The sequence below is a fragment of the Nelumbo lutea genome, chromosome 6, assembly GCF_056320005.1.
Source record: "Nelumbo lutea isolate HS-2025 chromosome 6, American lotus-T2T, whole genome shotgun sequence".
Taxonomy (NCBI): Eukaryota; Viridiplantae; Streptophyta; class Magnoliopsida; order Proteales; family Nelumbonaceae; genus Nelumbo; species Nelumbo lutea.
Genome location: NC_142689.1, coordinates 6,161,520 through 6,184,596, shown reverse-complemented (window position 1 = coordinate 6,184,596; position 23,077 = coordinate 6,161,520). Strand labels below are relative to the sequence as shown.

At 39.0% G+C, this 23,077-nt stretch overlaps 1 protein-coding gene across 3 annotated transcripts in view; it reads right to left on the bottom strand.

Annotated features, from left to right (window-relative positions):
• The window catches only part of LOC148847043 (uncharacterized), a 71,476-nt gene extending 52,433 nt beyond the window's left edge, over window positions 1-19,043 (bottom strand). For 2 of the 3 annotated variants that reach the window (XM_088951628.1, XM_088951627.1), the window contains exons 1-2: window positions 17,805-19,043; window positions 13,280-13,395 (exon numbers count right to left, since the gene is read on the bottom strand). In XM_088951628.1, the coding sequence (XP_088807754.1) occupies window positions 13,280-13,395; window positions 17,805-18,649 (961 nt within the window). In that variant the 5' untranslated portion in view covers window positions 18,650-19,043. Of the gene's footprint in view, window positions 1-13,279; window positions 13,401-17,804 lie in introns of all 3 variants that reach the window. The other variant, XM_088951629.1, reaches the window with a different exon arrangement.
• Window positions 19,044-23,077: the final 4,034 nt, after the last annotated feature.

Genomic DNA, 23,077 nt, shown 5'->3' with positions numbered 1-23,077 from the left:
GTGCATGGGTGGGGATTTCAATGTGATTAGATTCTCAGAGGAATCCAACAAGGTTAATCAGAGGGTGACAAAAAGCATGAGGAAGTTTAACAGTTTTGTGGATGCCTTTGAGCTTAAAGAGATTCCCCTAGCCCATAAGACATTTACATGGTCAAATCTCCAATCTAGACCCATTTGCTCTAAGCTGGATAGATTCTTGTTCTCTTTGGATTGGGAAGAACATTGGGGAACCTTGGCTTCTAGAGCTCTCCCAAGGGTGACATCGGATCATTGGCCCATAGTGTATGTAAGGAGGAAAGAAGGTGTGGAGGTCCTACCCCCTTTAGATTTGAAAATATGTGGTTACTTCATCGAGGGTTTGCTAACAAAGTGAGGGAGTGGTGGTACGAGTGTAACCAAATGGTGGAATGGGAGGGATGAAATTCCATAAGAAACTACAATTCTTGAAAGAAAAAATCAAGGAGTGGAATTTGGTGGAGTTTGGGAGGATAGAAGAAAGAAAAGGAGTTCTGATGGATAAACTTGAAAGCCTTGACTCTAAAGAAGAAAAGGGAGAATTTGGAGAGGAAGACGATGAACTTAGGAGAGGTTTGAGAAGACAGATAGAGGATTGCCTACACAAGGAGGAAATTAGCTGGAGGCAAAAATATCAGTGTAAATGGTTGCAAGAGGGAAACAGAAACACTAGGTATTTCCACTCTTTGGCAGATGGCAGGGGAAGGAAGAACTTTATCTCCAAATTGGTAGTAGATGGAGTTGAGTTAATACAACAAGAGGAGATAGTCGGGGCCTGTGTGTAGCACTTCAAATCCATTCTAAGAAGGTTTGTGAGTAGAAGGGTGTGGGTAGAAGGATTGGATTGGCCAGATGTAGGGGTGGAGAACAATGGCTTTTTATCAGGACTGTTGGGATATTTTGAAAGATGATCTTTTGCGGGTGTTTGAGGAGTTTTTCAGGAGAGGAACTGTCAATCCGGGTGTGAACTCTACATTTATAGCCTTAATTCCAAAAAAGAAAGATGCATCACATCTGAAGGATTTTAGGCCAATTAGCTTGGCAAATAGCTTGTATAAGATCATTGAAAAAGTGTTGTCTTTGAGGCTGAAAGAGGTATTGCCAGGTATCATTGCACATTATCAAGGAGCTTTTGTGAGTAGAAGACAAATTACTTATCAAATTTTAATTGCTAATGAGAGTGTGGAGAACTTTAAGAGGGAAAAGAAGAAGGGAGTGGTCTGTAAGTTGGACTTGGAAAAGGCTTATGACTTGGTGGACTGGGATTTCTTGAGGAAAGTTTTGACTAAATTTGGGTTTGGGGCTAGATGGTGTAAGTGGATCATGGGTTGTGTCTGGAATTGTCATTATTCAGTGCTAGTGAATGGGACAGTGGTTGATTTCTTTCCAGCCAGTAGGGGTATAAGACAAGGAGACCCCCTCTCTCCTTTCTTGTTCATTCTAATTGCGGAGGTATTGGGGAAACTGATTCACAGAGCAGATTCTAAGGGGCTCATTACAAGCTGGAGAGTTGGAAGGGTGAAAACCTCCCTCACTCACAATTTGTTGATGATAAGATTCTGTTTTCTGAAGGTAGTAATGCGAGCTTTATCAGGAACTTGAAGTCGGTGATACAACTATTTGAGCAAATGTCCAATTAAAAGTTAACCTTGGGAAAAGCTGTGTAGTGGGGGTGAATATGGAGGGAGAGATCAGGGAGAGTGCTGAAGTGTTGGGGTGTGAAGTCTCGTGGTGGTCTTTGAACTACTTAGGGTTGCCATTAGGTGATAATCCTATGAGAGAGAGCTTTCGGAACCCGGTGGTGGAAAGGTTTGAAAAAAGATTGGTATCCTGGAAAAATAACTACCTCTCTCTTGGTGGGAGAAATACACTAATTAAGGCCACGCTTGCTAACTTACCCATCTTTTTCCTATCGGTGTTTAAAATCCCAGTGAAGGTTTCTAACAGATTGGAGAAGCTGATGAGAGATTTCCTGTGGAAGTTGGGAGAGGAGAAGAGGGATCATAGAGTTAGCTAGGAGATAGTGTGTAGGAGTAAGACTTGTGGTGGTTTGGGGCTTGGGAATATTAGGAGAAGGAATATGTCTCTTTTGGGAAAGTGGTTGTGGAGGTTCCCTATGGAGAAGGAGAAGTTATAGGCTAGAATAGTGGCAAGTATACATGGGCTGGAGCACAATGGATGGGACACTGGAATCAGAGCTAGGATCACAAGCAATTCTCCTTGGAAGGCCATTCATGATCTGCTACCAGTTTTCTCCCCTAATATCAGGTATGATTTGAATTTCGATAACTCCATAAAATTTTGGGAACAAACCTGGGTGGGGAGTGTCCCTATAAAGGATCAGTTTCCTTCTTTGTATGCTCTATCTAATTTGAAAAATGAGTCAATCTCATCTTTCACCACCCTGTCCTCTTCCACTTCTGGGATTGGGTGGAACTTGGGTCTAAGAAGGGATTTGAGGGACTAAGACTTCAACAATATTTCGAGCCTTATTGCACTTCTTGATAACGTTGTCTTAGACCCCACTAGGGCGGATTCTAGAATTTGGACACCTACCCCCAATGGGATCTTTTCTTGTGCTTCCTTCTTCAAAGTCTTAAGTCAGTCCACCAGTCCTACTTCCCCCCTTTCCCTGTTGATGAGGTTTGGTGCAGAGCAATACCTCCTAGGGTTGGTAGTTTTTGTTGGGAAGCCTATCTGGAAAGAATCAACACTAGTGATCTACTCCAAAGGAAGAGACCCAATACTTGCTTGTCACCTCATTAGTGTGTTCTTTGTAAAGCGGCTGGGGAAACTGGTTTTCACCTACTGGTGTCTTGCCATCTTGCAAGGTCAATTTGGGTTTGGGCTTTCTCCTTATTTAGATGTAGTTGGAATCCTGCATCAGACTTGCAAGGCCTTTTTTCCCCTTCTTTTTTCGGGTGGCGGATAAAAAGGGGAAGGACTATGTGGAGAGGACTAAGGGCTGCAATATGTTGGACACTTTGGGAAGAAAGAAATTCCAGGATATTCTCAGAAGCTAAGAAAAGAGCAGCAGATCTGAGGGCTATCATACATATTAGGGTTGTACAGTAGCTGAAATCTTTGGAGCTATTCATAGATTACACTGTGGATGACATGTTGAGGAAGTGGGGTGAAATTGCAAATTGCACACAGACCAAGTCAGTAATGAGTGTGTCTTGGACCCCTCCACTTGTTGGATACTTGAAATTAAACTTTGATGGGTGCAGTAAGGGAAATCCGGGAAAACCGGGGATTGGGGGTGTTTTCAGGGATGAGAATGGGGTCATTTCTGCCATGGTCTCAGGCCCAATTGGAGTGGTGACTCCCTAAGAGCTGAGATCTTTGCAGTTATGGAAGGAGTCCAGAAAGCTAAGGAGTTGAACATCAGGAAACTCATAATTGAAGGGGATTCAAAGGTGGTGATAGGGTGGCTGAATAAAGATAACAATGGCTTATGGAAGTACAACAATGAGAGGAGGAAATTTAAGTGGCTAGTGCGGGAGGTGGAAGTTAAGATATATTGGGTTAAAAGATCGGCTAATTCCCTAGCTGATGTTTTAGCTAAACAAGGGGCAAAAAGGGATTCACTATTTTGGGCTAAGATGTAACTTTAGTGTTTTTTCCTTTTCTTGAGGTCCTTGTTGCTCTTGGAAGATAAGTGTGTTTGTCTTCCTCTTGTAAATCTTCTATTGATGATTTAATGAAAGTGTTATTGATCAAAATAAAAATAAAAATAAAAAGGAATAAGGAATATAAAATTCAAAAAATATAGGGGTTGAACCCTTATTTTTTGATATAGGGAAAGAAGAAAATAAAATTGGTAGTGGTAGTAGTAGAAGAAGAATATATAGAAGAGGAAAATGTGCTGATTAGATAAAATTTTTAGTTCTTCATTACTTATTGGTTCAGAAGTCTTTGAGGGTTCAATACAGCATTTAGCAATGTTTGTGTTGATTAAACCCTAATAAATAAGAAAATAATAAAAAGAAATTATGACATAAACACAAAATGATATTTTAGTTTAATAATGTCTATTTTATAATTAAAATCTCAAAAAGAATGAATAAAAAAGTATTTATAGTAGGAAGTAGAAAACTGCTAGGCGATTAGGCGAGGCGAGCCTCAAAGGGCGCCTTGTCGCCTAGGTGTCGCCATGACAACTATGACTTACAACCTACAACATGCTTACCAGGCAGAAGAGTGGTAAGGTCCCACGTATGATTACGAGCTAAAGCCATGAGGAGTTCCTCCATTGCTTGGCACCACCTTGGAGAAGGGTGTCCTAGACATCCTTAGGAACAGAAACAGAGGATAACATAGAAACAAACTAGCGATGGGAAGCAAAAAGGTTAGATACAAAAACATAATTAGAAATTGGATGAAGAGTGCAATTGTGTTTACCTTTCCACAAAGCAATAGGGAGATCAAGGTCAGAAACAAGGGGTGGGGCTGGGTTGGGAACAACTACCGGATCTGTCGACAGTGACGAAGCTGGAGGAGCCAATACATGACGATGTGTATACACTTGCCGAATGGGTGGTCGTTCAATAGGAAGCTGCACTGGAGGCGAATACTTGTTCACAACTGGAACAAGAGGAATGGGGTCCTTAACGGGAACAAGAAGTGGAGGTGGAGGAAGAGAAGAGACATCCAACCCAGAGAAAAAAGGAATAGACTCAAAGAACGTAACATCAAGGCACACAAAAGAACGTTGAGAACTGAGGTTATAACACTTATACCCTTTCTGAGTCCTGCAATGGCCAAGAAAGATACACTTAGTGGATCGAGCATCTAATTTGTCCATCCCAGGACCAAGATTATGGACAAAACACACACACCCAAAAACCCTAGAGGTAAGAGGAAAAGGTGACAAAGTAGGAAACAAAAGAGAGAATGGAGAATGACCTTCAAGGATAGACATGGGCATGCGATTAATAAGGAAACAAGATGTAAGTACAGCATCACTCCAAAAGTGTTTAGGAACATTCATATGGTGCAAAAGGGACCAAGCAGTTTCCAAAAGGTGACGGTTCTTTCTCTCAGCCACTCCATTTTGTTGAGAGGTGTAGGTACATGAGATTTGATGGATAATGCCATGTTGTTCCAAATATTCCTGAAATGGTGTGTAAAAATACTCTCAACCATTATCAGAACGAATAATCTTAATGTGTACACCAAATTGATTGCGAATCTCAGCATAAAATTTTTGAAAAATGGAAAACAATTAACTTCTTTCTTTAATAAAGTAAAGCCATGTCATCCTTGAATAATTATCAACAAAAATTACAAAGTACTATTTTAGACCCCAAATGTCCGAATGGACTAAAGAAAAAGGACTCGACATACGATTGTCAACCCTAGGACTAAAGGGAACACGATGATGTTTCTCAAACTGACACAACTCACAATCCAAAGTAGAAAGACGACTCAATGACGGAACAAGTAACTTAAGTGCTTTGAGGGACGGATGACCAAGTCTGCAATGCCACTGAAGAGGAGAAAGAGATGTTTGATGGCCTATCGTCGAACTACCTCCATCAAGGTAATACAGTCCACCAGCTTCATGCCCTCCACCAATCTTCATTCTAGTCTTGAGATCCTGAAAAACACAAGAAGAAGGGTAAAAATTGATAGAGCAATTAAGAAACTTGATCAATTTACTAACAGACATAGGGTTAAAGGAAACTTGGGAACATACAAACATGGGACAAGGATAAGGAATCTATGTCAACATACCAACACCACATATGGAAGATGTGGAACCATTAGCAAGAGTAATAGAGTGTGTTGTGGATGCCTAAGAAAGGGAGGAAAACACACTTGGAGTCCTAGTCATATGATCGGAAGATTCAAAATCGATAATCCAATGGGAAGGTTTGGATACCAGACAAGTCATACCTGAGTGTGCAAGGATAGTCATGTTCTGCTAAGATGTAGCTTGAATGAACCGCTCATACTCATCACTGGGACACTCATCATCTCCTTTCCAGAGGAATCCATAGATGTAGAGGGTACCTGATCAGTTTGTTCACTTTCTTGTCTCGAACCACCACTAGTAGCCATTGCATGATTTGCCTAGGTTGAAGGTAGGCCATGTAGATCATAACAAAAGTTGATAATATGTCCCTCCATACCACTGTGTGCACCTCCTTTGACCATTACTACGTCCTCTGCCATGGGCTCCCCCAAATCTCGACCTCCAATACGACCACCACCACGACTGTACATGGGTCCACCACCACCACGACCAGGCTGAACTTCCAGAGCTCCTCCTCTACCTCCATGGCCTCCCCTTCTTGTTACTGCAAACGCAGACCTATTTGATATAGTGGAGTTCTCCCTTGGTCCAACTGAGATCCTCCAAAGACGGGCAAACACCTCTTCAAGAGAGGGAAGGGCAGACCCACCTAGTATCTGTGCTCTCACCGGTTCATATTCAAACTTCAACCCTACTAAAAATCTGGTTACATCCAAGTGCTCTCTCTGTTGTTGCTGAATTTTGACATCAAATGTAAGTGGATGATACACATTCAACTCATTCCACAGATTTCTTATACTAGCATAATATTCCCCGAGACTCTGATTACCCTGTTGCAGATTAAAATACTCTTGGCACAGTTGGTAAACCCTAGTAGTGTCGTCTTGTCCCGAATAAAGCTTCTTTGCATGATCCCAAACCTCCTTGATTGTATCTAAGAACATAAAGTTCACACTGATCTTGGGTTTCATACTATTCCATAACCATGTCATAATTTGTGCATCCCTTGCTCCCACTCATCGTACCCCTGAGAATCAGCCGAGGGTTTATCTTCCTTCACATGCTTCACTTTCTTCTTAGCTTTCAGTAAACCTTCAACAGATCTAGCCCAAGGCACATAGTTCTCACCATTCAGTTTGAGAGATGTCATTTGCACATTCAAATAATCAGGGGGAACCATTACACTAGACTTGCATTCACTGTTGTCTCCCATAGCTGCCCAAAAAAAGATCATTAGTCAGTCACTCCACTACACACCAATGACTGATTATTGCTAGAGTACCAACTGTCAAAGGTTTCAGCGACAACACTCACTGTTGTTCACCACTTTCAACAACAACACCACTGCTGTCTTCCACTTTCAGCATCCTAAACCACCAGAATACACCTCACATATATAGTACTATGTCCTGCTACACATCAAAACTTATTCTGAAAGAATGGTAGGATCCATCTAATGGACGCCATAAAGGTTGCGGAATGGGTGGGCGAATTTCAAAAATTTCCTACCTTCTCTCAACTGGGAATCATATTCCCTAAACTTAGAATACAATATTCAAGGATCCTACTTGAACCATAATCAAACCAGATCTGTACCAAAAGATAAATGGGAGGAATATACCTGATCCGGAGAAGCAGTATCTCCCAAAGTTGGTGTTCACGCCCAAAGAATGCTCCAAGATCCGTTCCTGCTGAAGATGACACAGCTGTGAATGGAACAGAACCAGCAGGGTGCGTCCTACACACTGGATCCTTCACAGGAATCCTCTGGAAATACTAAACACTGAATCTTTTTCAGTCTTTCTTGCAAGACTGATGTCAAGAACAGATTTCTTGACTTTCTTTTCTGCAAAGATCTAATCTTGCAATGGCAGATGGCGGCGGCAGGAGGAGATCTCCAAAACGAAAAAGGCTGAACTGCTTTTTCTCTTTTTCTGGAGAGTATGAGATCTGATCTGAATTCGCAGGAACCTTTCTTGCGATTTTTCTTGGTTCGAAATCTCCTCCTTTCTTCTTGATTAAGAAACCTCCTTATTAGGAGTTATCCCAATCCAAATCAGTATTTGGATAGGGGATAATCTTAATCCTTTCTGCAAATAGAGTTAGCTTACTCCTGATCTTATCAGGAGGTTACCAGATTCAAATCTAATTTGAATTTGGTCTCTAAGAGTGGATAAGGCTAAAGGCCCAATCCTTTTACTAACTTTAATCTCAAATTCGCCCCATGGATGGGTGATCATATCAGCCCACCTCGAAATGGGCTTTTGGCCCATTAAGTGTTCAGTGTCTAATTACTTTCCAATCTACTGCCCAGTTGGGCTTCTTTGTATGGCGTGGGACCCAAGCATTGATCTACACACCAGCCACATGGGTTCGGCCCAGCCTCTAAAACAAGGCCCAGCCGAATTCACTGAAAAACTCAATGAACCCCTTGAGTCCATCATATGGACCCTATGAGCCCAACACTTACACTAAGTGGTCCCTGGGCCAAGCCATCTTATAAAAACCCAGGGACTGTGGGCAGGTGCAAGATTAGCCCATCAGGTATTATCCTCAATGGTCTTACACTTAACCTCTCAGCCCTTAATGATCAAGCACTGCCCGACAAGAGAGGACCTCTCCCTCGGCTGCAAGGAACAGTGCCACACTCTCCTCTCACATGGATCCCGGGAATTAAAACCATTTGCAAACAATTCGAAACCGTACATATATATATAAATATATTAATTTTGCAAAACAAAATTCCAACGATTGAAATCAACTGCCAGCAGTTTGGTTTCCATCAGAGAGAGTGCATTCCCGATCATTACCCTTTGTCCGACAAAGTGGCTGATTCTGTCACTATGATCATCCACTCAGATGAATTCTCAAACTGCCCCAACATACCCAGGTTTTGATCCCCGCTAAGGATCTCACTGATTGGCATATCAAAGGCAGCCTGATCCAACACCTAGTGAAGTGTCATAATCGAGTCTAGGGGTCAGGTGTAACTTTCCAGTTTTGCCCATCTATCTCCAAGGTCTAGGGCAATACTGGAAATCTGGTCCGGTTCAAGGATTCAAGTAATCCCATACTGCATGTGCCTCGGGTCTTACCCTGGTGGCTGAGACAGGCCATCCCAACACTTGGTGGCACACCAGCATCAGCCTTGGCAGGATAAATCTCCCCAGACTTATCCAACGGCTGTGAACATTTAAAACTAACACGAGTCTCTATAAATGTCCAGTTTTAGGGTTTTACACAGAATTAAACCAAACAACATGAATCAAACATGCACTTTATTTATTTCCACTAAATAACAAAAGTACATCAAATCAGATTGAAGCTAAGGGCATACAAAATTGTCTAACATATTCCTCACTCCAACACCCATGCAACCTACCTATTTGAACCCCCACAAACCAGACTTGCACTGTCAGTCAACTACACCACTGAAATCAGCCCTCTTCAAACCATCGAATAGAGGGTTTTCTACCAACCACACAAAACAGCCACAACACCACCCATTGGAGGCATGAAAACCTCCAGATAAAAAATGGTCACTCCTTTTCAGCCCTTCTGTGAAACTCCTATCGACCAGTGAGAAACCTGCAAAAACCTAATAGGATGGGCACTAAAAAGAAGAAAAACTGGGCTGATCTGAACTGATTATATTGGCTCTGATACCATGATAAAGTTCAGACCTGTGATGTTCTTAGGCTCGAAATAGTAAGGAGAGAGAAATAATGGTGAAAGAGTAGAAGAAAGAGAAGAGAAAAGAAGAGGAGAAAAAGAGAAAAGAAGGTCTAGTTCAAACTTGAGAGATCTCTCTCTAGTCAGCCAGTTTTATTTATAGTTTTCTAAAACAATGCACAATGACTATTGTGCCCCTACTTAAGTGTGGGACACATCCTTAACTTAGGATCTACTTATAACTACATCAAGCATATAAAACAATGTAAATTGACTATACTACCCCTTTACAGTCGACTCTAACATTCAACATGGCTGCAACCAGTTCTAGAGGTGTTCAAGGATTTGGAAGGAGGATTATAGAGGTATTCTCTTGGTGAACTCATTCTACAACTTGGTTAGGAGCTTAGTGGATCGCATCAGCATCATGACCAACAGTATATAGTGTCTTGGAAGTGAACCATCTTAAGAACCAAAGTTTCCAACTGGATAATTGGTATATCATATACAAATGAAATAGAGAATGTCTAACCATTTATTCCACCACCAGAAGATTGTTAGAGACACTTGGAGCTGGAAAAGGCATGCCCTCAGGAACCACAGGAGGTATTTGCTTCAGCTCAACTGAACTCAGCCTTAAATGCAACCATTTGGAACTGGCTACATGAATCATATCCTGCCGTTGTGCTCTATCAAGACCCGTGTTTTCTGTCAACTTGTCAGCCCTTAGATCATTTCACTCCACCTCTTGCCTATGTTTTATTTGGTCTTTATCTTGCTTTTGAGATCTTTCTACTTTCCAGGAGTTAGTTGTTATTAGTAGCTTCAGCCCAACTTTCACTTTTTAGTAAAATAGTGATTGCTCCCTCTCCGCAACACAAGTATCTTCTCTATACTGCAGACTGCCCTTACAGTTCCTTCTTGAACAAGGAAGGAAATTGTTCTTTCAAAGGCACATCTCCCACCCAAAGAAGTTTCCAAAATTTTACAGAGTTTCTAGAACAAAGGTCATACCTAATAAAAGGCAGGAAGGAAGGTAGGATAGCATGAATGGATCTCCAAGTCTTTTAGCTTCTCAATTCAACTCAGCCTTAACCCAACTACTTGTGTCAGGTTGGTAGCCAACATAAAAACCCTTTACTATTGAATCTTTATGAAAGGAAAATGTAATCCTTCCATCAAAATGATTGAAATGTTAGGAAGTTTGGCCCAAACCAGGTAATTTTAATAGTTTGCTGACCTTTTATTTCATCCCCAACTGGATCCAAATTATTTTGGTCAAAAACAATTCAACTTTGACAAAAGTTTGAAACCATTACTGGGGATACTCCTGGATTCCCATGACTAATTAAATCCTTCCTAATCTTTTTTTTCTTTTATCCACAAAAGTACCGAAATGTTATTGAATAATGTCTATAGAACCTCATTTCCATGGATATGGATATTAGGACCACTAAAATAGAAACATCCAACAGCTGATCCAATATCCAACCATGGTTCAAAGTATCGATAAATATCTTACCGTATTGTACAATATGTATTAGTTTTTGAGATTCTCGATACACTAAATTGAAGGAATTAGGGTTAATACATATCTTCACAGGTTAATACCTACCTTAATGTCTAGTTGACACCTCTCAAACCTTTTCTCTTAGGAAGTATCAAAGCTTTGACATGCTTGATATGTGAAAAATCAGTATTGGCATGTCAATACTTTGATCCATGTATACAACTGTTTTCTCCACAGTTGATTACAAAATAACCCCCAGTCCTGGAGTTCCTCCCAAACCAATTCATCCCTTATAGCCCATCTTACTAAGAATTCGCAGTTGAATAAGCAGCTCATGTTGGACACCATTGTCTGCCTCTATAATTAAATATCAGAGAGTCCAAGGGCCTGTATCTGTCATAGAGAACCAAGAGATAACCCACTTGGCAGTCATCTTCCTAGTTTTTCTGTTCATCCAGCTTAGCATCCTAACTTTTTCTATACTTATTTCATAGATATATTGCTTCTTGAATCTATGAACTGCTCCATATAATATTACCAGCCTTAGAGCCTAGCTTATAAAGTTTCCATTGTAATCTAATCGGTTTGTACCAATCACATAACACATCAATACTACAAACTTAACTCCACTTCATCCACCTTGCTCTAATTCTATAAGCAACATCCTCTTCAATTTTTCCCTCACTAGGGATAACCTTAGTAGTAAAAAGGCTCAAAATACTTCATTATATAAACAAGAAAATACAGAAGGTGATACAACCAGGGAATGAGTATAAAAAGGCTCAAAATAAGGTATAATCTCAATTGCATTCTCACTTCTACTTATCTAACTTTGCATTGTATATATACTGTTATATTATATTTATCTCAATTCTCAAGGCCTTTTGGTCCTAAAGTATTTCTAAGATTCTAACTTTTCATCTGATAGCATTTCAGATTTCTCAATCAAAAGATTCAAAACTATGTTGTCAGTAATCGAGTGCAACTGTCATACCTAGACATTGGTAATCTCAATGAAACACCCCAAGCTGTGCTGTGCAAGAGAACAAAGACTCCCTCAGGAAAATACAAAATAAAAAAGGAATAATGGGAAGAACAAGGTCATTTTTTCCATTAGCGTATTCAAAAAATGTTATTAACTAAGAGGGAACAGCCTCACACTAGGGTTCCAGGAATCACTCCAAGAGGAAGAAAGCATCACAACTTCTAAAAGATTCAATAGACATCTGACTCACAGTAAACAGACATTACTTGATTATTTCTTTCAAAAGAACAAATATATAAGCATGTATAGACTTGGACTGAGAAATTCCTTCATAAGCAAGTAATTCCAATTTGCTACTTGTCACCTGCTTGTTGTCTCTTTCAATTATAAATTGTACTTGCCACTTACTCATCACCTGCTTGTCAGCATATCATGTTGTCACTTACCCATCACCTACTTGTCACTTAGAGATGACAACATATACATTCACCTTCTTGTCACCTACTTAGAATTGAGTTCCTTACAACCTAAAGAAATCAAAAAGAGAATAGGATCTAAACTCTAACTAAACTAACGACTAACTTCTTCTCATATCCAAAGCTCCAAACAACCCTAAACAAGAGCCAGAATACATATATTACTCTTATATGACTCAATTAAGCACAAAGTAAACAACAATTAATCACCAAAACAGATAGCCCAATCTGACCACAATCCTTGAAACAACAATTAACTGCATCAACCACATATTTCAAAGGTCACAAGAGTATCAAGAGGAGTCATTTGTGCCTTACAAATAAATCTCTAGAAATCTCAAAATATCATAGTTATCAAACTTTATGCCCATCTAGATTTTCAACTTATCATCTTACTTTGAACTATCTGATTACATCACCACCAGCTATTTTTCTATGTTAAGAAGTTCTTAAATACCATGAGTGATTAACATTATGTTGACTAGCTAGCTACTCGATGAGACCAAGATTGCGTTAGCCCAGAAGAACAAAGTTATGATCACTTTTCTCCTAACAACTTGTGGCAGTGTTTGTGTTTTCACAAGTCATAATCATGTATGACAACAAAATAACTTTTCAGCACTAAAATGGTTAGAGTTTTCATCTCATCATTAAAAAAAAAAAAAAAAGGACCACATGATAACCACCAAGAACACCTGGAAACAGCCAACGAAATTCCTCTTTCAATAAAATAGAAATTCCCATCAGTATATAATAAAAAGTAGTTAAACATTAATTTATCTCCAAACAGTTCATTCAAATGATTACTTAACCCATAATTTCTTTTTCTTTATAGAGAGAGAGAGAGAGAGAGAACCTACCATGAACCAAGATTTTCGGGTCATCATGCCTGCTGTAAATGTTGATAGAAACTCTTCCACCACCACCTCCAGCAAAACCATTGCCCCCGGAGGCACTTATCTTGCCATTTCCATTCCTGCTCTTTCCAAAAAAGACATAAAATTTATCAATATAAGGGAAGTGCCTAGATATGTGTGAAATGCATATGCATGCTTGAGCTGATCTTTGAAAGTATAGAAGGTTTAAAATGTCAGTTTCGGTGGAAATGTTGACCACTTAAGATACCGTTTGGGAGGGCTTCTGCTGTGCTTGAGCTGCATTGACAGACTCTTACAAGAAGCTACCTATGATAGCTTCACCAGAAAGTCAATTTTTAGGCTCCTGAAAGGCTTCGGCTTTCCAGATTTTTACCAACCAGAGCTTCACAATTTTCCAGGTTTCTTGGCTCATACAACGCTAGAAGCTGCTCTGTGAAAGCCCTCCCAAATGGGCACTAAATAAGAAATATGTTGGAGTATTGGAAATTTTGTTAGATTTATTACAGACAACAACAAGACATATATGGAAATATTTATAGTCCCATTTGTTACACCCCAGAAACCATCCTCCCTAGCCACTCCTTCATATGTCAGCTATCTTCAAGTGAGTTTGATGATGTTAGTACACACCTGAATGAGCTATTTCAGTGCAATGGCTAGAGAGTAGAGACCTGGCCTCCCTAATGAAATGTCTCAGGTACCAAGATCTTTCAGAATGGGATTGCATCTATGCAATCACTACTTAAGAGTCCTTTCTACCATCAATTTCACCCAACTAGATGCGAATCCCAGTCTCAGTCCACAAACCAGTCTCATCACTTAGAAGTCTTTATCCAAACAAGACCCATAATATTCCACAAGGGCCTCACCATTTGTTGAAGGCATTTTTTAAATCAAATAACAAATAATTTATAACCCAAATAAGTGGGTTGGCTAGTCTGCTAGCCAAATCATCAAAACTATAAAAAAAAGTATCCCGTATGGGAGTTCCCTCTCTTTAAGTGGGTGGGACAGGTATCCTTCACCTAGGGGGAGGAGGTAGTTACATAACTACCCCACTCCCTATTCAAGCTCCTCAAGGAGAAGCTAGACCCCCCTCTTCAGAGAAAATTGTGTCTTAAAACATATCACTCTTAGAAATTCTTAAGAAAAACCAAGAAAGAGAGAAAAAAAAAACAGAAGTTCCAAGGGAAGACAGGGAAGGAAAAGAAATCTCACTAATACAGATAGTAAAAGGAAAGTCCTCTCTGTGAATACTTCCTATATATGTCTTCTGCTATGTATCCTTCTTTCTCTCTCTTTGATTTTTACTTTTGAGAAAGGAAATAGAGGGAAATAAACCATCTACAATCAGGTGCTTCTACTTGGTTGGTTATGGTCCCTCTTTCAAGACAAAGTTAGGGATTAAACCATCTACACCCTAATTCTCAAATCTCAAGGGCTGATTATGGTTCCCTTCAAATGAAAATGAAGAACAGAGGGATAAAAACTGTCTACAATCAAATATTCAGTTTGATTGACTACGTTTCCCTCCTTGTATGCAAAATCCAAAGGATTAAGGCTATTTACAGTCAGAATTTCATCTGATTGACTACAGCTTATTGTGAAGAAAGGAGTGAGAAGGAAATCTTCTTTGTATCAAAAAGAAAAAAAGAGAGAAATATATTGTTGTAGAGTTTCTCAGTTGTATTTTCTTTTTTCTTCTCATTCTTGTACACTTGATGTAAAAGAAATGCAAATGAAAAGTTTTTTTGGAAGTACTCTATTGTTCTTTTCTTTTGTTCCATGCATTCATTTCTCTAAGTCAGAATCAAAAAGGTGTTCTCTACTTTATTGTGGAGATGTAATTAAGGGGAACAATTCGTATGACTCCCTGAATGGGCCTTATCCAAAATAATAAAAACTCAATCACTTAATTGAGTGAATTATGTTGCATGAGAATTTATTAAAATTTTCACAACAATACCATTATAGTTTGTAAATGCTCTTCCAACACCTGGATTAGTGAAAGTCATCAAAATTTAAGTTTTTTATCAGTAATTGAAATGTCTTTGTTAATTTGTGGAAAAGAATTTGTGTTACATACAATGGAATATGCCAAGCATCCCACTGTTTTAGGCTAGCCCTGCTACCTAACTATTTTCCCTTTTACCCACTTTTCTAGTTTTCTGTGTTACATTATCCATCAGTTTCCCTAGGAATGATCCCCAGTACAATTCTGACCTGTTCACCCCTTGCTTGGCCAGTGTATCTGCCATAAAATTGCATGATCTTTGAGCCCATATGAAAGTAGCTCCCTCTAATTAGACATCCAATATATCTTAGGATGCATCTGTTCATCCAGACTATTATTTTTGAGGATCCCACTATAATTTCCGAATCCCCCTTTATCATCAAAATTAACTTCACTGTACCTGGTAGTGGAAGCTTCCAAGCCTGTTGTACGGGTCATCTTTCAAGAAAGATGTCACCCATGGTGTGTCAGCCCCCAATGATAAATTATTGATACTCCTTTAAAATCATCTATTAGACACCCAGTAAGCCACTATTTCTGTAGCCAATACATTTATTGTTTGAGTTCTTCAAGACAGAACCTTATGCTCCAATTACTCTTTCATAATCTACACCAATGAGAATATGAGGTGCGTTGTTAATTAAATAACTTTCTGCTTTTCTCTAGAGCCTTGGAATCATATAAGTTCACTAACTGGGCACATGAAATACATTTAGTTGCATTTGCACAATATATCACCAAAAATATAATTCCCCATATAGTTGGGATGAGGCATGGATGATGATGATCACCAACAATATAATGAATGGATATTCTCACTATAGAAGACACTGATAAGCCACATTTGTACACTGGGGAATTTCTTGTGCCAAAATTTCTATATTCAGTAGAAGACACTGATGGGCCACATTTGTACACTGGGGAATTTCTTGTGCCAAAATTTCTATATTCAGTTAAATATGGTTGAAAAAAGAAGAGAAATTTTCTTCACACAAAATCATCTAATATATGTACTTGAGTTTTTTGGTCATATGAAGAGAAATACAAACCAACTGATAATAGTGGATTCATTTTAGAGGTACTACAAAGGAGACTACATCTGATGCAACTATTGTCACAGAACTTCCTTGAGGCCACCCCGCCCCCAAATTAAACATGGGCACGCCAGCTCTTTCTTAAAATTCAAATTTTTTTGGTAGTAAATAAAAAAGGAAATTTATTAAGAGAAGAAAAAAGAACAATATAGGTGATAAGATATCACCCAATAAGAATGGCAAAGCACCCAAAAGAAGAACCAAAGTTCCCAAACCCAGAAACAAAAAAGAAACTTTGACCTTGAAAATCTCAGAAAATTAACCCACAAACTTGCTTCTGAAGCACACAACCCTCAGATAACCAATGCCAATATGCCCACCCAACAGAAAATCTCCTTAAACAAAAAACCCAAAAACTGACACTAATCATATCAAGGGCTTTCAGTATTCAGTGGGTACTGTAGCTCTAACTCCCGAAGTGCTCTTCTAGTGAATTATTCTCCTCCTAAAACCAACTGACACCCCTTCTTTTGCCAAAACCTCCTCGGTGAGGTCTGCTATTTATCTCCCTTCTCACCACCAACTAATAGATTCTCAACAATAGTGTCTCTGATCAAACAAGTTTTGTCTTTCAATTTTTTCCTTATATACACCCTCTTGAATTTGCTACTTGGGCCTACACTTGTGAGCCCATCTTTCAGCGTGGAGAAGGCTTTGGTAATGTGAATTAAATGCCCAGTATTGGTGTTCTTCATCTTCTTAGAAATTACTGATGAATTCAAGAAGGAAGTATGTTGTTTCAATAACCCAAGTTTCCTTGTTCCCTGCGTCTTCCTACCAAGACCTCTTCCTAATTTCCCCACAATGACGTCTGAGAAAACTCTCTTCCTATTTCTGAAATGCCGCCCCTGTATTAAGTAGAGGAACTTTGCACAATCCAAAGCCCGTAAACTCCTAAAATCTCTCATCACACGTTCATTTTCTCTCCATTATTCTGTCTCCAATTATCTCACCTTCTATATTCTCTCTATGAGCAACTTGCATCATATTGTCTGAATTCATTTATGCCCTCCCTCTATGTACATTTCCAGGTTTGAGAGACTTGCCACTCATATACATGGTATGTGAATATGAAGGGGCATAAACTTTTATGTGCATTGCAGTATGGTAGGTTCTATCCATCAAGATAAGAAAGCTTTCCAATAACATAAAATACTAGGAGCCCACCACATCTAGTATGTGAAAATGGGTAAGAAATGCAGCAAACCATGGTTTGCAAAGCAGAAAAAATAGCTACAGAGGAAAAACGTTCTGTTGATTACTTAAACCAAAAGGTAGACTAATAAGCGTTTGTCAGAGAATAGAAATGAAGAATAAAGAGGAAAAGGCAATCAGTTAAGTACGTATGCATTAACGAGTGGTTGTTTAAGTTACTTAAGGTTACAAGGGAAGAGGTTACATTTTATGAGCCTTGATGTAGATACTGCCACCGGATCCACCTCCACCTTTGAAACCGGCATCACCTCCATCAGCTAAAACAGTTCCTCTAACATCAAGAAAATTAACTATCTCAAGCTTAATCCGTCCACCACCACCACCACCATAGTCCTCCTCTTTACTGGTCGTGCCACCCTTGCTACCGTAACTCCAGGGTAATGTGAGTGATGACCAAGAGTAAGCATCGCCGCCCCACACATCATCCGGAAGCTTCGAATTATCCGTCGAGCAACAAGCACCCCTGCCCCCATGCCCCCCACCTGCACCATCAATACCCTGCGGAGTGCCACTGGTCTGCGCGGGAGGATCGCCGGCCAAAGCTGTAGTATTGATTGTGGATCCATTAAGCAAGCTTGCATTGTTCGCTTTCAAAATAAGCGTTCCCGCCACGATGGACGCATTCTCGCCCAAACTAAAATCTCCAGTAATGTTGATGGTAATTGAGCATCCAGCAATTGGACAACTGAAGTACACACCTGGAAAGATTTCTAACCTGCCTTTCCCTTCTATGTATGAATCCTCCTCGAGCTGTAAACTGTTAATGAGCTGACAAGAAGTATTTAGCGACCCAATTCCCTTGAGATCTTCCTCACAAGACAGTGATGGCGGTTGCAGGGGCGGGTCCGGAGGAGGTGGTGAGGGTGGTGAATAATCGTGACCGAATAAATCGTAATCCAAATCAACAATTGAGAAACCGTCCCCTAAAGCGGAAACAAAACCAATTTGGAATAAAAGGCTAGGGCTGATGAAAGCGATGAATCCGTGAAACACAAACAAATAAACGACCCATAGAAAATTTGCCGCCATCCACAGGGGCAGTAACAACTCATCACAGCAAAACCCCCGATTCTGAAATGTACTGAATCTAAACTCCGGAGAGCAACAATTTAACCAGTACCAAGACCAAAACCCTAGAAATCCAATAAAGGGAACCCGGCAAACACCATAGAAACTCTAGAAATCTGTCTGTTAATCCTATCTGCTCGCCACGAATTCATAGTACTAATGAACAAATGGAACGAACTGAAATCCTACCTCCGAATCAGAGGAATAAATACTAAAAATGGTCGAAATTTGTAAATCACTGCCTTTTCAGCTGATCAACTGTTTTACTTTCGAATGGGATTAAAGAGGCAATGAATGAAGACTGAAGAGTGTACTAACAGGAGAGAAAACAAATACGGAGACGAAAAGGAGAGTTCAGACTTCAGAGGAGAGGAAAGAACGACGGCATCGCGGCAGCTTCGTGATTACGCCGTTACGGTAACTTCAAACCATCCGTTAAGATCGTAACGGTGAATGATGACAAGGATGTCTTCTCGTCTATTTTTACACGTAAGATTCCACACGTGTACGGAAGCGCAAGCCATCCAGATGACACGTTGAAGACCTTAACCCTCTTTTTGTTTTAAGAAGACAGGTAGCTTTTTAAGATGCAAAATACAAGACACGTGTCAGTAGGATTCCCGAGTGCTATTTATGGACATTAATTTTAGGGATTTTTATTGCAGTCCAAAAATCCCTTAATTTTAATTCAGAAAATTCCAAAATACAAGACACCTATCGGATGCGGAATTAATTCGGGTCCGTTACAGATTTTCTAAAGTAACAAAAATATTGAAATTTTATTTACTTTTTAACCGTTATATATAATAAATAATATAAATAAAATATAAGTTCACATATAATATGATATACAATATTTTTTGTAAATAAACAATAAATAATATAAACATAACCTTTATATATAAATAATATAAATATAACATTTATATTTATAAATAAATAATATAAATATGAATATAACATACTAGATTTATTATATACATAAATTCACATATAATATGATATACAATACATTTTTATAAATTTAAATATAATTATATAAATTTTATATATGAAAAATAATAAATGTTATATTATAATCGAATTTATCAAATAGGTGAAACCTGATTCCGATCCAAATATTAATCGGACATAGATTGTAATATATATATATATATATATATATACATTTGAATCTAAGATAATCGAATTAAATGTCGGGTTGTATTTAGCTTTTCGGGTACTATCTAGGCCGTGTGTTAGGACCCTGTGACTGAGTTAGCATCACTCAGCTGCACGATCTAGATACTCCTAGCTGGAAGATGATCTGAACTCCAGCTGCACGACGAGCTGGACCAAGCTGCAAAATAACAGATCAGAGAACCCGGGGTGGCTATCCCAACGAGGTCACTCCGATGCTTAAGTCAGTTCTATACTGTGGATGCGAGCTGAATACTTGAATGCTAGTGAGTAAATAATCACGCGTACCTTTGCCTTGGGGTTTGATGTCCTTATATAATGGAGTAGTTGTGGGCCTTACGAAAGAGCTCCGGGATCTCCTGTTTGTGCGGATAAGATATGTTCCGATTTTGAATGAGAGCAATGCGTTAGTTGATAAGGTTTATCATTTTCCTCCGGTTCAAGCGGAGCTAGGATGAGTCTCGTTGTGATCCCGAGAAATTTGGGGTCCGTTGGGGAGGCCTTTAGAGTCGATTATGTGGCATTTTGGCTCTTTAGCTTCGAACTGGTACTTCGGTTCTTTAGTCCCAAACTGGATTGGGTGTCAAAGTGTGTCTACGCTGAGGTGAATGAATATCCGAGCTCCAAATGTTGCAAACTAGGTTCCTTTGGCTGAGTTGTCACCCCTCGAGCAGATCGCGTCCACGTGACCCCTTACTAGGTTGTGCCAAATCACCCTTCATCACTAAGCACCATGGTTTTAACTTTTAAATTTAGAGAATCTTTTAACATTTTCTTTACCATTTAGCATTTTTTTTTGTAAAGAAAATGAACTCTAATGGTGTTCGAGGCTTTGATAACCATGGAAGTAGGCCGGAGCTCGTGCAACTCTCCAATCCAGTGCATATTTTAAGCATTTTTGTGGCATGGGGAAATAACAAGGAGAAAAAATCAAGGGCAATGGAAGCCACATTGGGCTGCAGTCAATAACTAGGCAGCAGAATGCGACACTTTTGTAGAGATAACAAGAACCAAAGCAAGAAGAGTAGCCATTATCAAGATTTCAGATTTAGGGTAAATTGTAGAAACCTCCCCTAAGTTTTTAACTGTTGTTGAAATCTTCCCAAAAGTTTGGTGATTGCAATTATCTCCTCTAAACCGCAAGTAGACTCTCTATGTTAGAATCCTTTAAGAAGTGGCACGAAAATGACCAAAATCCCCATGCAGTTACTGTTGAGGTTGGTTTCTACATAAAAAAAAAAAAAAAAGAAAACAATATAAACTTTATAAACAACCAAAAATAAAAGAGAAATTGAAGTTGTATCTTTACCTTTGAGAGATTGATATAAAGGGCAAATTTGAAAAAATAAATCAATTTCAGAAAAGATATTGAAAGGGTTTGGACTAGAGATTTATATGAAGAGAAAATTTGGAAAACAAACATTTTTGTCAATAATAACTACATATATATTTTGGACATTTTCATGCCTCTTTTTAGAAGATTTTAACAAAGTAGTCAACTTGCAACTATATGAGACTGTTTAGGGGAGATGATTACAATTATCAAACTTCAAGGAGGTTTCAGCAACAACCAGAAACTTGAGGAGAAATTTAAACAATTCACCCTCAATAATTTATCTACCTTACTCCATTATTCTTTAAGGATGTAATGATGTATATGTTAGCATTCTATTATTCAATGTTTTAAAAAACCGATTTAGAGGTTGAACCATTTTTGCCTCAAGGTTGTGGGGCAATTGTTGAACCGCCCAGATCATATAGTTTTTTACCAGGTCAACCTTTTTGATCAAATGGTTGATTTCAACATAATCGGACCCAAAATCAAGGCTGGGTGATGGTTCAAATGATTCACCGGCTAGGTCAATAATGGGTTGAAAATATTACTATTAGGTTATTTCTTTAAATTTTACTTTCCCTCTCTCTCTCTCTCATATATTCTGATGGAACCACAGAATATGGATATCCCATCCTCTATACCCATAACCCTGCAGCCCCGATGGCAGCTTGATTTGACCCTTAAGTCTCCACTACAACTAACCATATAATATACCAACTTACCACCAACTATTGGTAAATTGTTTTTACATGACAATTGTTTTGTTTTAGAAAACAAAAATCATTGTTAATGGTGGAGGTTTTGTAACTTCTGATAAAGTTTAAGGCTACGTTTGTTTGCGGTGTAAAAGTACATCAATGAAGTTCAACACCGATCAATTTAAAATTTGTGAACCGTTGTACTTTGAAAATGTAATTATCGATGTAAAACTCTATTGTAAGTGGAGTTTTACATTAATTTACAATGTAAAACTACACTCAATCCAAACACCAACAAATAAGAACTAGGAGTGGAGTTTTACACGGACCCTTATTTACATCACAAACAAATGCCAACAAATGTAGATAGGAAGTAGAGCTTTACACCAGCCCTTATTTATATCGCAAACAAATGCTAACAAATAGAACCAGGAGTGGAGTTTTACATTAATCTACATTTACACTGCAAACAAACGCAACCTAAGCGAAGGATTAAAATTTGCCTTCATTGAACAACTAGCTTTACCAATTGCATGAAGGGTAAGATTTAAAGGAGAATAAATTTTGCACTTTATTTTATTTATCAAATTTACTATTACAAAAAACAACATTTTGGCTCAAAAATTTAGTCATGATTCTGGTTGAAATAAAACACACAAATAAGTTAAGTCTACCAAATTGATTTGTGGGTGAGTGGTGATGGGTGACATTGATGTCATGATATCAATCAACACCATCACATCCCTAGGGATAGAAATTTTTTTGTCCCATTGAACATGTCACTCACTCCCAAATAAATTTGAAACTGATGGAGTCCAAACCTAACGACAATCTAGACTCCAAACTTCAATCAAATACAAATTTCTCTCTCTATTTTCTTCCCCTCCCTCCCCACCACCCCTCATTCCCTCTCGATTCTTCCCCTCCCTCCCCATTGGTCTTTCACCCTCACCAGCACACAGTGCGAGCCTCGTTGACGTTGCCGATACATAGTGCAAGTCTCACCGCTGTCAAAGATGCCATTGCAACCCTCACCCTTGTAGCTAGAGACCCTCTCTCTTTCTTCCTCCTATCATTGCAAGTTGTGTTATGTGCCTTAGGAGAATTCACCCCTAAATGCTAGCTATTAGAGGGAGGGAACTCAAACACATATATATCCCACAACATCATCCCATA